This window comes from Numida meleagris, chromosome 3 (genome assembly GCF_002078875.1).
Source record: "Numida meleagris isolate 19003 breed g44 Domestic line chromosome 3, NumMel1.0, whole genome shotgun sequence".
NCBI classification, from domain to species: domain Eukaryota; kingdom Metazoa; phylum Chordata; class Aves; order Galliformes; family Numididae; genus Numida; species Numida meleagris.
Genome location: NC_034411.1, coordinates 99673285 through 99687759, shown reverse-complemented (window position 1 = coordinate 99687759; position 14475 = coordinate 99673285). Strand labels below are relative to the sequence as shown.

General features: G+C 36.7%; 1 protein-coding gene across 10 annotated transcripts in view; it reads left to right on the top strand.

The window, feature by feature from the left end:
- NBAS (neuroblastoma amplified sequence) overlaps window positions 1-14475 on the top strand; it is a 168751-nt gene that overhangs the window by 84017 nt on the left and 70259 nt on the right. For all 10 annotated transcript variants that reach the window (XR_002436333.1, XR_002436332.1, XR_002436334.1 and 7 more), the window contains exon 41: window positions 11521-11750. Coding sequence is in view for 7 of the 10 variants with exons in the window: in XM_021389494.1 (XP_021245169.1) it covers window positions 11521-11750 (230 nt within the window). In the remaining 3 variants the exon portion in view is untranslated. The remainder of the gene's footprint in view (window positions 1-11520; window positions 11751-14475) is intronic.

Below are 14475 nucleotides of genomic sequence, written 5' to 3'. Positions count from 1 at the left end.
TTGATTTTACAGTTCTTTGAAGGATTTTGTTAATCTCTTTCAAGTGGTCTGTAACACTTAATCTACTATAATGTTGTTTTCTTCTTCTAGATTCCCTCTAATCATGACCCATGTTTTTTCTCTATCAACCCTTCCACAGAAAGGCTCCATGCATTTAAGCAGCTTTGTCAAATATAGCTTTCCTCTCTATCTTTTGTAAAGATGCTGTTTCCATCTATTGTAGCACTCCAATCGTGTGAGCTGTCCCACTGTGTCTCTAACCCCATGATGTCATAGACTGAATATGAAGTTTTGTTCAGTGTTCCTTGCTACTGCTCTTCTGATTCTCTGCTCACTACATCCCACCCATGATGAGAAGTTGTACAGCTGAGAAAGAAATTTACTGGATAATTGCCTTTCTGTTAACAGTTTATCTCCTCATTTGTTCCTTCCCAGTGATCTGATAAGTGGCCAGAATACGAATGTATGGGGATTTCTTTTCTCTAAAAAGGAGTGAAAAAAATTTAATTACCCTAAGGTTAACTGATTTATTATGTTCTAGTCTCCATGCTAATAATTTAATACTGAACTGTTTCAGTGGTTTGGGAGAAGAGTATTTTACTGATTTAGGTAGGAGGCTAGGTTTGTTCTTGGAGCATCAAGCAACAGTTCTGACAAATTCTGCTAAATCGCAGAGAGGAAGGAGAATTGTGCAATTAATAGAACATGGGGAAAGATCAGCTTAGCAGAAAATTCTTAAATATTTATTTTATTGCCTTACCTATTATTTTCATTCCTGTATTTTTGTTCATTGAACAAGAAATATGTCAAACCAGTAACCTCAGTGATTCTATTTATTTATTCTTTTGAGGCGGATTATAGTTGGTGAAGAAGCTGGGACTCTGTTCCACAAAGTCAAGTGGTCTGATTTAACTGATTTTTTTCCTCTTTTTTTTTTGGTTACTATGTGAAAGGGTGCATTTATGCAATGAACTTGTGCTCCATATGCTTAACCTGATTCCCTTTTCAATTGCTTGCTGGTTAAGGAAGCCTCTATCCAATTCTCTGTAAGAGGCAGAATTAACTCTGTTTCACCTCACATAATTTCACTGTCTGCAAAGTAGTTTTTCTTTGGTTTCATTTTCTATTTCTCTTCCTGTTTGTATAACAACCTTTGTGTATTTTAGTTCTCTGCTATTTCTCTCTCTTTTTTTCCCCTCATCATTGTCAGACTGTTATTTCTCTATTTAGGCTCTCCATACTGCCCCCAGTACAGTGACATCTGTAGTCTTTAAGTGCAGTGAGTGGCTCCGACATGTACGTCACCTGTGGCTTATTCTCTTTCCGATCATTTCCCATAGGGAAAGAAAGTAACAGCGTGTGGAGCAGTTTTATGTTGCAGCATGTGGCTATGTGTTTACGTATGTATGTTTTAGCATTAATGAAAGCAAGGTCAAAAGGAGAGTGCTTTGAACTTAGAACTGAAACATAGAAGTTTATATTGCTCTTCCAGGAGTTCATTCTGCAGGCTTGACCTGGCCCCAAGATAGTTCTACCACTTATTTATATGAGTTTGATTTTAATTATAGATGCACTTACATTAAGCCAGAGAAGCAGAACTCCCATCCTTACACTTTATGCTACAATTTTTGGTAAGATTCTCAGTTTAGGATATTGAAAATAAAGACTTATTTCAAACTCAATAAATACTGTATGAGAAGGCAAAATAGTGGAGTGAGAGAAGCAGATCTTATGAGCTATCAGATGTATTAACTCATGTTGTATCAGATCTAATGGCTTTAAACTGTATTACATGACACTGCAGTGCAGCTGGGAGGTGAATCTATACAGAGGCCGTGCTGACTCTTTCCCACCAAACACTCAATGCATGCGCTCAGTGGCCTTATTCTTTATTATAGAGGCTGTCGTCATACCAGAGATGGAATTTAAGACTTGGTGGTCTGTGATCACTGTGACAACCCTCTTCAAGTCCATTTTTCATCTGAGTCTTGTGCTCTGGCACAGTGCTTATAAGCAAGTGTTCATGCACCTTAGCCTATTAATGTAATTTCACATTTGTGTTTCTTGAGAACTCTACAGTGCATGCCATCTGATCACAGTGGTGTGCTAGCTCATAGATTTCCTAGGCCATGGACTTATCCATGAGTGCCCCTTTCGTGCTTTGTCATCAAGTGATCCTGCCAATTCTGTAGGTGGTTTCCTGCTTCTGAACTACTTTTCAGAACTTCTTGCTAACACCTTAGCCATTATAAGATACTTTCAGGTTCTTTTCCTAGCACTTTTAATTTCCTCTGTAACCTGTCCCATTTTGTTAGTTTTCCTGGTGTTATTTCTCATTTGCTTAGTGATATACCAGCAGAAATTTGGGGGGGGGGAAGAAGAATGAATGTGTAAGTTCTCCTGAACTACCAGTTCCTATGGAGGTTTTTTTAACATCTACTGGTATTGTCCCAGCAATTAGTGACACTACAGAGTGTGACAATTATGTGCCTTTGGTTGACACGTCTGATGTAGAGAAGCCAGTGTTTCACATATCCTCATATTTCTTTGTCTACTAAGCACACAACACTACAAAGAATCATCATGCTTGGATAGGACCAAAGAATATTTAGGCCACTCAAAAATTTGTTTTTATAATAGCTTTTATTCCCCCTGGTTTTATTTCATCAGGATGAATTGCACTTAAAAAGAGAATATTGCGCTATTTTCCATTTTTATTTTGTGAGGGTTATACAAGCTGTGTGGTTAAATCCTGCTGAAAGCAGAGGAAATGTTGTTCTTGAGCCAGCTGTTCAGAAATACTCTTTTAGGAAAGATGATCTTCAAACCTTGCATATTAGCAAAGGCTTGAGGTCTAGCTTGCTTGTGTTCCTCTGGAGACTATTTATGATGGGGTTAACCGCTGTTTTATTTCTTGCAAACAATTTTGTTTCTCCCTGGGAAAGAGTATAAAGGTGACCAACAGCACTTTGAAATGGTCTTTGAATAGTCAGTTGGCTTTATCTTCTGTGTTACTTTCTTGTTCAGGTGATGGTATGGTTTTTCCAGTATGCTTTAAAAAACCAGCTTTTAAAAAATTTACTTAATTTTTAAAGTCTCTTAAGATCTGTGACCAACAGCTGGACACAGCTAGAAAGATGTCTGAATCATTTTCTACTTCAAATATGATAGTATTTCATTATTTACAAGTTAATGTAGAGCTGTGAACAGTGTTAATTTTTGCAAGCAGCCTGACTGAAATTTTCTATAACGTTTTGTTTTAGAACACAATATAATTGAGCAAAATGTTATTCATAGCTGTTATCGGTGTAAGTAACTTTGATGGAGTTAGAAACAGACTTGAATTCTTGTGTAAGGAGTTGGCTTTTTTGTCTCGCTATTTTTGTTTTATCATCTTTGGGAGTTGAGGACAAATTTTGGTTTGGCTGGGATATTTTTAGCCTAAGAAGCTTTTCAGGAAAATATCACAGTAAAAAAAGATGGTTGCTGAGAAATTCATTGAGGAAAAATGAGTGCTTTCTTCTGCCATGTAGCTCATGCAACATTTATTTTTCAAACTTTAAATTAGTAAAATAGAAATATTTGCATGTATACAATCAAGTAACTACAAATTAAAAGAATGCCATGCTGCATGTAAGAAACTAGAACAGTATCACATTGTAGTGTAGGAATATATAGCGTTATTCCATAGTCTGTATATTGCTAAAGCTACTGCCATATATAGTAAGAGTTAAGACGTGTTCAAAAAGAACATCCATAATGTATTTTATTCTGAAACTAAACACAATGACTTTTTTTAGAGAAAAGGAAGACGGACAAAAGATTGGGATAATTGCCAAAATTGAGATGTTATTTAGTGAGAGTAATGCTGACTGCAAATGGGAAATTGATTATGCAATATGAATTTAGTAGGCACTTCACTCAAAGCTATACAGTAATTTTCCATTTTCATAGATGTTCTATCATTTGACATTTTAACCTTGCATTTATCATGTGTTAGTTCCACTAAAGCAATGTTCAGATGAAATGACAAGATGAGTTTTTTCTACTTAAGTCTGACTTGTCAATATCTTACCCAATAAGAGAGAGTTTGCGGGAGAACATGAGAGAAAAGAAACTATCAAAACGTTTTCTCTCGGGACAGATTATTCCTCTCTCTTGCTGGAAGAGCTGATTGAAAACAAAGCAAAAAAAGCATTTAAAACAGCACTAGAGCAATTTGTTCAGCTCCTCAGACACAAGTGATTTAACATAACTGGGGAAGCAACTGCCTTGACATCTTTAAACATTATTTTTATATTTTATTTCCAACCACAGTCTCTTGAATGTTTTTTTTTCATTTGCAGCAGTACTAGCTTTTGTGTAAGGAACTGTTGATTTAACTTAGGGGTTTTGTTTGAACTTGAAAACCAGTTTGGTGTCATTGTTTTGCCTGCTGCTGGCTCTTAAAAGATCATGCGGTACTTCTGTGGCCAGATTTAATCTGCTAGGATTTTATCTTAAAATATATTTCTTGCAAATTGAAGGCAATAGTTACAGTGATGTGCAGATATTTACATTACATTATCTACCGATGCTACGGCTATCTTGGTTCATGTTCTTAGTTCATTTTGACATAGATATCTGTTTGACCTTCAAAAGAATCTGTACATGAAGTACAATTTGTAACTGCATTTTCTTTTTTTTTTCTGAGAATTCTAGCCTGTTGTTTTGCTACCTCTGAAGATAGAGTAAAAAATATTTCAGAGAGTATGTTTTCTTTTAATGAGTATAATACCATTTTCATTGTTGCTTCTGGAAAAAAAACCCGACAGGTTATGCACTAGCATTATCTGATTCATAATTCAAAGGTAATAGCTAAACTCAATTATTTCTGTTCAATCTCTTCTTTGGGAGTTGCTTGCTGAAAAGATTCCTGGGGTTCCACTTCTCTCACATCTTCACTCATACCAGCGTCTTGGAGAACCTTTAGTCCCTGTAACATCCAGATAGTTTCCCCACATAGTGTGTTGAAGCAACAGCAGAGTATGCTGCCTGCCTTCCTATTTCAAGTGCTTTAGTTTTCAAACCTGACAGTTCAGCATTGTTTTTTGAAAACACAAAACATTCCTTCTGTTTATGCAAACCAGCAAAAAAAACAAAACAAGCACATAGATAGCTTCTACTTTTTTTTTGGAATCCAGTTTTGAAATACTGTGGTTTTCTAGCATTTTCTAGATTTTATTTCTGTTCATAAAGTGACAAAGCATGTTTGCATGAATTTTTTTAAGGTTTACAGGTTTCAAAATCATTATATTTAAAAAATCTGAGATGTTAGAGTACATTACAAAAACGTCTGATGGATCATTTAAGACTATAACCCTTGTTTTAATATTGTCTGAAGTTATACCTGTGCAACGTGGTCTAGGGAGCCTGCCTTGGCAGGGGTGTTGGACTTGATCTCTAGAGGTCCCTTCCAGCTCCTGCAATTCTGTGATTCTGTGTGATTATACGTAGACTTAATTGTACCTTTGATAACTGAGAATTAATTGTTCATCTCTATATCATTCATTCTGACACATCTTGTGGCTTATAAAAGGTGTTCTAGTATTCAGCCATTATTTAAAAAACAAGCCACCCCAAATTAGTAATAGGATGCTGTAGTTAAGATTATGTGTTCTTGAGTCACAGGGTGGCAGGCATGATTTTGGACAAATGTCGTTGATTTAATTAATGAAAAGACATCCTATGGAGGGATGTGTTTTACTTCTCGAGTAGGCAGGCAAATATAAACTATTTCTTTCCTATATGCCTTTTTTTTTCTTTGAGCTTCACTGCTTGAGAAAAAAATGCAACTTTTGCTTTTTGTTCTTCTATATTTGTTTCCATCAGACTTACAGCATGTTCAGTGTCTCGCTACAAGTAATGGTGGCAATCGCTTAGAAGATTAGGGAGAATTCTCCTCTCTTCCTTGAAATAGCAGTGCTTTCCAGTGGTGTGGTTTTCTTAGAAACATTGCAGATTGGTAACAACCAGAGGTAGGGTGGCGATCAGGGTGCATCTTTGTAACAGGCATTCTGCACCTTGCCCTCTTGTGTCTCTTGTTTTGCTCATGTACGCCATCTCCTAGTTTTGCAAACCATTAGGGTTTTGCTTGGTGTATGTAATCCTCTGCATCATGATCTTTTTCTTCATATAACGTAAAATGTTTTGAAACAAATCTAGTACTACAAGGATTCATGTCTTTCCTTTTGGAGTCCTGTGGCTCGCTGCGGCTGCAGCTTTTGATCATTACCTTTTGATCTTTACATTAATCCAGAAAGGTCCAGGACAGTTATGTATTTGTGGAGATTATGAGCAGATTAGCCTAGGTGATCTTGGCATCTTTTCTCATCAATGTTCCTGTCATTTTTGTATTAGCACCAGAAGATCATTTACATTAAAAACAAATCCGAAAGAATAATACTCCTTTTTAGAACAGCTTGAAAGATAGCTGGTTTTAAAATAAGTAAATAGGCAAAGTATAATGATCTAATTATGCTAATGATGCACTTATGCTAAAGCTATCTTTCTGTTATTGTTTTTTCCACAATTTTCACACATTCACATTCTTTTTCTAATGTGTATGACTGAATGAAGCATCATAAAGGGAAAGAAAAGGGGGAAAAAAAACCAAAAACAACAGAGTAGTTGAAGATTATTTTAGGGATCTTGGAGAAGAAGTTCCAAGATCAAAACATCTCATCCTTTTTTTTTTTTTTTTTTAATTAATTAAAAACTGTTTATTTTACAACACCATGATGGCATACAGGTGCGACTCCCAGCATGTGATAAAATAATGCTGCTTTGAAACATCTGGTCAGGTGCACCCTGATCCCTAGTTGAAGCATACAGGTAACAGCTAGTGCAGTGTTGACAGGAATTTCTCCTGGTCTGTGCTGAGTTAATTGCATCTAACAGCCTGGTATTAAAATAGGTCTGTGCTGAACTGATGGGTGCTTTCTTAACCTTTTCTTTTTTCATTCTATTTTTAATTCCTAAGCAAAGACTGTGCTGGATAGTTTTGCATCATTTCTGCACAAAGCATAGCACAAGTCCAACTGATGAGTAAAATGCACTGGTAGGTCCTTCATGGTGGAAATTTCCTTTGGCAACTCTATTAAAGCCTCACAAGTTGAGGATGTAGTATGTTCGGGTCAGCTCTAGTGGCTTCACTGGAAATTGTATGTTTGCTTCTGTATTCATACATAAAATACCTATACCGATTGAGCTGTATTCAAATATCTGGAAGTACTGGAGGAGATTTGCTTGACAAAGCAGGGATTTGGACACGTTGACACAATTGCTAAGTATCCAAAGAATCTGAGAAGCCAGAGCAGTGTAGCAAAGGATTTTTTAATAGTTATCGTTAGAAAGAGAAAAGTGAAATATGGTTTCTTATCTGTATTCACTGTCAAAGTTCATTTGTATTTACATAAATTGCTGTAGCATGTATATTTTTTTGATGATTGTTTTTTAAGACATGCCTGTTAAATTTTTAAGAAGGAGAATTTGTAAACCCTGTGAATGCTGCAGTTAAAGTGCTTTTGCCAGTTCTGCTGATTTTGTTTCTGGCCAGCTACTGTTACTAGCTGGTTATTATGGCCTTTTCATTTGAAAACTGTTAAGGCTTCCTTGAATGCTGGCAGCACAGCTATAAAGATCTTTCTGTATTAGTGCTTGTTAGAACAAACATCTGTGGTAGTTTAACGCCAGTAGATAGCTAAGCACTGCTATGCTGCTCTCTCCCTACCCGTCCTCAGAATGCTGGGGTGAAATTATGGAGTGAGCTCCTGTACTGAGATAGGGACAGGGTGATCACTCATCAATTATCATAACAGGAAAAACATATTCAGCACAGAGAAGAACAATGTAATTTATTGCCTATTGGTGACAGACCAGAGCAGTGAGAACTAAAGGCAATCTAAAAACACCTTCCCCTTACCCACCCTCTTCTACCTCCTCCCTGAAGTGGTGCAGGAGAGTGAGTCCATAACGCTTCGTCTCTGCCCCTGCTGCATGTGGGTCCTTCCCACGGAATGCTGTCCTTCCCAGTCTGATCCCACGTGGGCTTCCCACAGGCTGCAGCTCTCCAAGCACTGTTCCAGCACAGCTCCGTACCACGGGTCCCCACAGGTGGCAGATTCCCCAGCCCTTCTGTGCTACCACAGGTTTCTCTCCATGGGCTGCAGGTCTGGCCCAGGCTTGCTCCTGCAGGAGCCCTGCACGGGCTGTACCTCCTTTATGCCACAGCCACTGCTGCACTGTGGGCTTCTCCACGGCTACGCATGGAGACCTGCTCCACATGGTGCCCACAGGCTGCAGGAGGACAGCTTGCTCCACCACGGGCCTCTGCTGGGCCACAGGGAGCTGCTGTTCCACACCTGGTGCGCTGCCTGCCCTTATTCTACACTGTCCTTGGTATCTGTAGAGCTGTTTCTCTTCAGTTTTCTCACTTCTCTCTCCCAGCTGGTGTTGCACAGCAGTTTTTTCCTTTCTTATATGTGCTCTCTCAGAGCACAACCAGCATTGCTTGTGGCTCAGCTCTTCCCAGGAGAGCTGATGGAGCAGCTAAAGCTGGCTCTGGTCTGACACGGGGCAGTGCTGGGCTCTGCTCACAAAAGCCACAACTGCAGCCCCCTGCTACCAAAACCTTGCCACATAAACCCAATACAGCATCATATCTAATTGAACTAGGTATCTAATGGATACAGAGGTATTTTTGCTCATCATTTGAAAAATTTATTTTAAAAAATGTAAAAATGTTAAAGAATGAATACTTAAAATTATGAAATGCAAATTTCTATGCAGTTTGATACCGCTGAACCCTTTACCTCTGTTTTCTCTGTGTTGAATGCCTAATAACTGCTGTGCAAGCAACATTATTTAACAAAGCATTTTAAAGCTGTAAGAGATGACATATCTGAAAGAATAACAACTGTGTGATCCCAGTAAGTTGCAAGAAACTGCAACTTGGGAAATAGTTTTCATGAAATTAAAAAAAGCGCTAGAGAACCTCATAGCAGATCTCAGTACAGGTTGTTCTATGAAGTAGTAGGCTGTGGGATTTCTCTTGTTTTCACATACTCTGAGAGTTGAGCTATAAATCTTGTAAGGGATGGAAGGAGACAACTCTTGATTGAAAGATTTCTGGTGGTGAAGAGTTCAATGCAATGCTTACTAAAGGATTGCAGTTAAGGAACAACAAAAGCTTGTGTTTTCTTTATCTTGAATGTATGTAAGTTAACTTACCAGCTATTAGATTTTGCACTTGCATCTCTTAGACTGAGGAGTGTGTTGCACTGTTTTGCCTTACACATACACACATACACATACATAAATGTGTAAGGCAGTTCATACAGGGTAAGAATTTTTATTTGGTTTGGTACTACTGTATCATAAAGTGCTCTTTGATTCAGTGTTTTTTATTGTTCTTGCAACCGGGCATTGAAACTATCTAAAAGAGGTTTAGATAAAAATAGTGAAAAGGCACAGTTCACTTCGATAAAAAAGCAGTCGTGATAGACTTACTACCTCTTTGTAGGTACTATTTGTTGAAAGTATTAGCATGAAAATAATTAAGCTGATTAAATAACCTAAAGGTGTTCCTTTGAAGCGTAAGTAGACAATGTTGAAGATAGCATAAAGATGCTTTTAGGAAAATGTAACAAATGGAGGATGAATGTTGGCATCAATGGTAGACATCAGATGAGAGAGTGACAACTTGGTCAGAATATTATGTTTGGAAGTCAAGTGATAGAATTTGTTTTTAAAAGAGGAACTTCAAATTTAAAGCCTATGAGTGGCCGGTGTGATGCAGATCGACCAAAAGTATGGTTTGAATCTGCCTTACTACTATTTTTAAGTTACTGTTGTAAATACTCAAGTTAAATTCTGTGTTACTGTGAAAAACTTTGCTGTGCATGAAACTTACTAAAAAAATTTATCATCTTCAGAAGCCATTTCTGAAGGAATTGTTCTGATGTACTTGTTTGAAAATATTTTTCAAGATTGTCTTTGTGTTCTTCATGAATAATCCATTATGCTGTGCACTGGAAGAAGACTGCTGACTCTGGATTCTACTTTTCTTAATGGGGAGTGAGGAAACCTAGCTAAAGAGAACCAAAGTTACCTGCAGAGGTTGTCAGAGACACCTGCCTTTCTTAGTGGATTGTACAGAGAATTTGGACAATTATATTAAGGCTTCCTCATCTTGCTCTGATTTTGCCTGCCTCCAGTGCTCTATTTTGTAGCTTATCACCTAATATTAGATACCAGGCTATATAATAAGCAGTCTATTGGTTTCCAACCAATATAATTGTATTGTAGAGGCACTTCTCTGCTTGCCTCTTTTCTGAGGGTTTATTATTTTGTTACCAGTCTCCTAAACAACCTTGAAAAAACTACTGATGTTGTTTACAAAATCAGTGAGTTTGCCATGTTTAGTGAACTTCAGAAAAATATCATCTGAAGAGGAAAAAGGATGCCCTGTAGCATTTCATATGACTTGGTGAGCAGCCTGTCAGCTAACGCTTGAAAAGGAAAAAAGTGTGTATATAAAATCAATTCAGAATGACAAGGAAGCAACACAAGAGTTCAGGCATGCCTCAAGTTTCAAATGTTTCATGCATCCGACTGTGCACTGTATGCTCATAAGTTTAATATCACATATTATTATACTATATTATATATATTATTATAATACAAGTGTATTTGTAATTTGTAACTTGCTGTGTGTGCTTTAGATTGCAGAAGTTAGTGATTGATTAAATACACGCTTGATGCATGGTTTCTAAGGCAGAAAACTAAGTTTTACTTATGATAAAAGTTATTCTGTAAACAAAGACAGTCCTACAATGATGATCAATGTTTAGTTACTTGAAGCTTTCACTTTTTAATATACAAAGTAAATGAAATAAAGCAATACATCTTGTCTATAATTTGCAGATCTTGTGGCACTTGTTCTTTGACAGTATCGGTGCTCAATAGTTAAAACATGACTATTCCTTTTATCAGTTCTGCAAAGTAAAAGTAGATGAGAAAATCAGTGAAAAAGAAAAGGAATTACTTTGGAGTATAGTTTCCATTTTTACTTTTGAGGTAGAATCTGTTACTGTGACTAAACTTATTTGTGGTGTTTGTAATGGAGACTTTTCCAAAGTTTCCTTGTCTTGTTGAAGTGTTTTGTAAATCAGTTGCCTAGTTTAACATTAGTAAAAAATGAAGGTTTTAAAAAAATTCAATCATAGTGACATACCTGTTAGTCTTAGTTAATTTAGATAAGTTTATGCGTAAGATACTCCAAAAGGACAAATTATGAATTCATAGTAAATACCCCTTACATAATGTTTGCAATTTTCTTGTTCTTGAAATTTAATAAAAATGGAAAAAATATTTCCATTTTGAACACTGGAATCAATTATAAGATGGTAGATTTTTTTGAAGAAACATGCAAGTGTTTTTTTTGTTTGATTTAAAGTTGGCTTTCATTTATTTTCACAGGCTGATCCAAAAGAGTTGATTAAGTTGGTCACACAGCATGTTACTCAGTATGCCTATACAGACTGGCCTGAAGAAATTGCAACTTTGGTAAATCAGTTGCATTACTACAATGAACGACTACTGGATTTCACACAAGCTCAGATTCTGCAAGGACTTGGCAAAGGAGTAGATGTGCAGAGGTTTACAGCAGATGGACAGTACAAGAGAGAAACAATACTAGGATTGGCAGAGTAAGTAAAGTCTATTTAAATTGACTTAGTTTGAGCTTCAAAGCAGGAAAGCAAATTGAAAACAGTGCTGACCTTTGGATGGGATGATAAGTTACCAGTTCCTTCAGATATTTACACTGTATGATGGCTACAACTGGGGTCTTTTCAATTAAACTACTCCACTTAAATGAAACATTATTCAAACATTTGGATCTGTACATTTTAATGAGAGATGGAATTCTAACTTCATTTTAAGCAGTTAACAGACAAAAAGAAAATCAAGGATGTATGAAATCAGGGCATCGGTAGAGGTTCTGTTCTCTTCCTTTGATCTCCTGTAAACCTTTATTTGAAATTTATTAGGATACGTCTAAGATTCAGTTTATGATGAACTGTAGCAAAACAAACTAGCAAACCCCAAACTTCAGCTTCTTATTGAATTTACATTGCATTTAATTAAATTAATTAGAAATTATAAATTAACTTTATCATATTTTTAGTAATTTGGTATTTTTCTGTATTCATTTAGGATTACTGAAACCTTCCCTGTGCTTGTTTTTCTGATTTTTATAGAATGCTTTTGTCTCTTTGTTATCCAGAATTGGAAAGAAAGTAAAGCTGTAGGATAGTAAGTTCATTTTAAAAATGCCTTCTATTAACCTCTTCATGCAACTTCTTCAAGCTGTGAATATGTTATAAATTTCATAGAATCACAGAATAGCTTGGGATGGAGGGGACCCCAAAGATCATTTAGTTCCAACCACCCTGCTGAGGCAGGGTTGCCAACCACTGAATTTATTGAAATCTATATGTTTTGAAGGCAATCTCAGTTGAACAGCTGCTGGACTGACTTAGGGTTAGTAAAAATGAGACTCTAGAGCATGTAGTTGAGTGGTACTTCATTAGGCAGTTGCAAAGATCTAATTAATTACTTGTTCAACTTGCAGGTTGCTTGCTTTAATCTTCTCTGTTGAGTCCTAAGCTGCATTTTTAGATGAAAACATTGTGCAAATTGAATATAGCATTTTTTTCTCACGTATTTTTTGAATTATCATTAAGTGGCTCATGTTTGGAATCTTTTATGAAATGCTGTTTGCAGAAACAACACCTGGAAGAAATGGTACCTCATTTACAAAAAAGATTTATACTACAACAAACAATTTGTTTGCTAAAACTGCTTAAATAATGTCAGTATTATCTTCTGTGTTTTGATGTATTCTCATTAGAACTTGTTGCATGTTATTTATTAAGCATTTAAAGATTGAGGTGCCTCACAGGCTTAATCAAGTTTAGTTTTTAAGCTGTTTACAATTCGGGGGGGGGGGACGGACGAGAGGGGAGCAAAATAAAGCAAGAGTATATCGGAGAAAGAATAAAAGAACCTAGAGCAAGACTGAATGGAAATTCTTGAGTAATCACTTGAAGTCCTCTGTCGTTTTAGGCCAACCATGTTGTATAAGCTTTCTAAACTATTTTTTAGTTGAGGCCAAGCTTTTTCGTTGTTTTCTTTTTTTTTTTTTTTCCCAATCTTCTGCTTCTACTTCTTAAATCCTACTGCTTCTACTTCTTAAATGCTTTAATAGGAAGTTGATTTTTATACTTGAGTGTTCTGGATTAGACAGCTTGTGCACTTATGACGTGATCAGAATTTCCATCATTTGCCTTGTTCTTGGCAGATTCTCAGAATGATTTTGGTGTGTACAAAACAGGTCCCATTCCAGAAGGCTAAATCAGAAGGTCCTGTACAAAAAGCCTTACAGTCTGCTATGGCTTTTAACAGTGACGTTAGTTTCTGAACCATTCCGTATGATTTTGATGTACTTCTCTGCTCTGTTACCACTGTAGACAGCTTTTTCTCCCTCATGCTTTGCTGCTGCAGAACTTAAATAGCAGTAACCTTCTGTTTTATTTTCCTGCTTCAGACATGAGTGGAAAATAGAGGCTCTTGGCTTAAATCTTCATTTCACTTCTCCAGCTTAGATGATGATGATGTTTTTGCTTTCTAAATCTGAGGGCAGGTGACTGGAGACGTCAGTCTCATCTCATTATGACTGAATCCAGTACTGGTTGTAATGCTTTCTGTAGTTGACTGATGCATATAACAATTGTGCGTGCACCCATGCACATGTATATAATACAGCAGAGATTTAACAGAACAACATGGTGGCGGGAAACTACTCTGAGCTTCTGAAGGCCTATTTCTGGGAGCTTGAAGATGGTCATCGAAAATCCCAGCTGAGCGGTAATGCACAGGCTTAGTTTTAGATGCTTTTTATGTGCTGTGCACGTAATTACACAGAGAGGATGGCTAAGAACCATCCACCAGAGCTTCTCCTTTCTGTTTTGTGCCACTCTCGGTGCAACAGTGCATCAGGAAGTAAATCATAACTGTACCTGCAAAGTAGCCTTCAGTGGGGGTTTCTCTGACAAGTCTCAAGCTTGCAGTGGCAGGCATTTAGGATTGGGAATAAAGCTGTGGTGAAAAATCAGAGAGAATGTGTTGTTGCCATTAGAGCAGAAGAGACTGGAGAGTTGTTTTGGTTTTGGATGTTTTCTTTCTTTCTGCTGTAGTTGTTTTTGTTCTTAAAGGTATTTCAATACGTATTTATATTAAATATATATTTTCTTCTTTTGATGTTTTTGTTTCTTACCCATTATTCAGTGTAACTAACCTGCCTAGTATTTTTCAAGGGTTGTCATGATATGTAGAAGTGTATTGTTTTCTTTGTTTTTTTTTGTTGTTGTT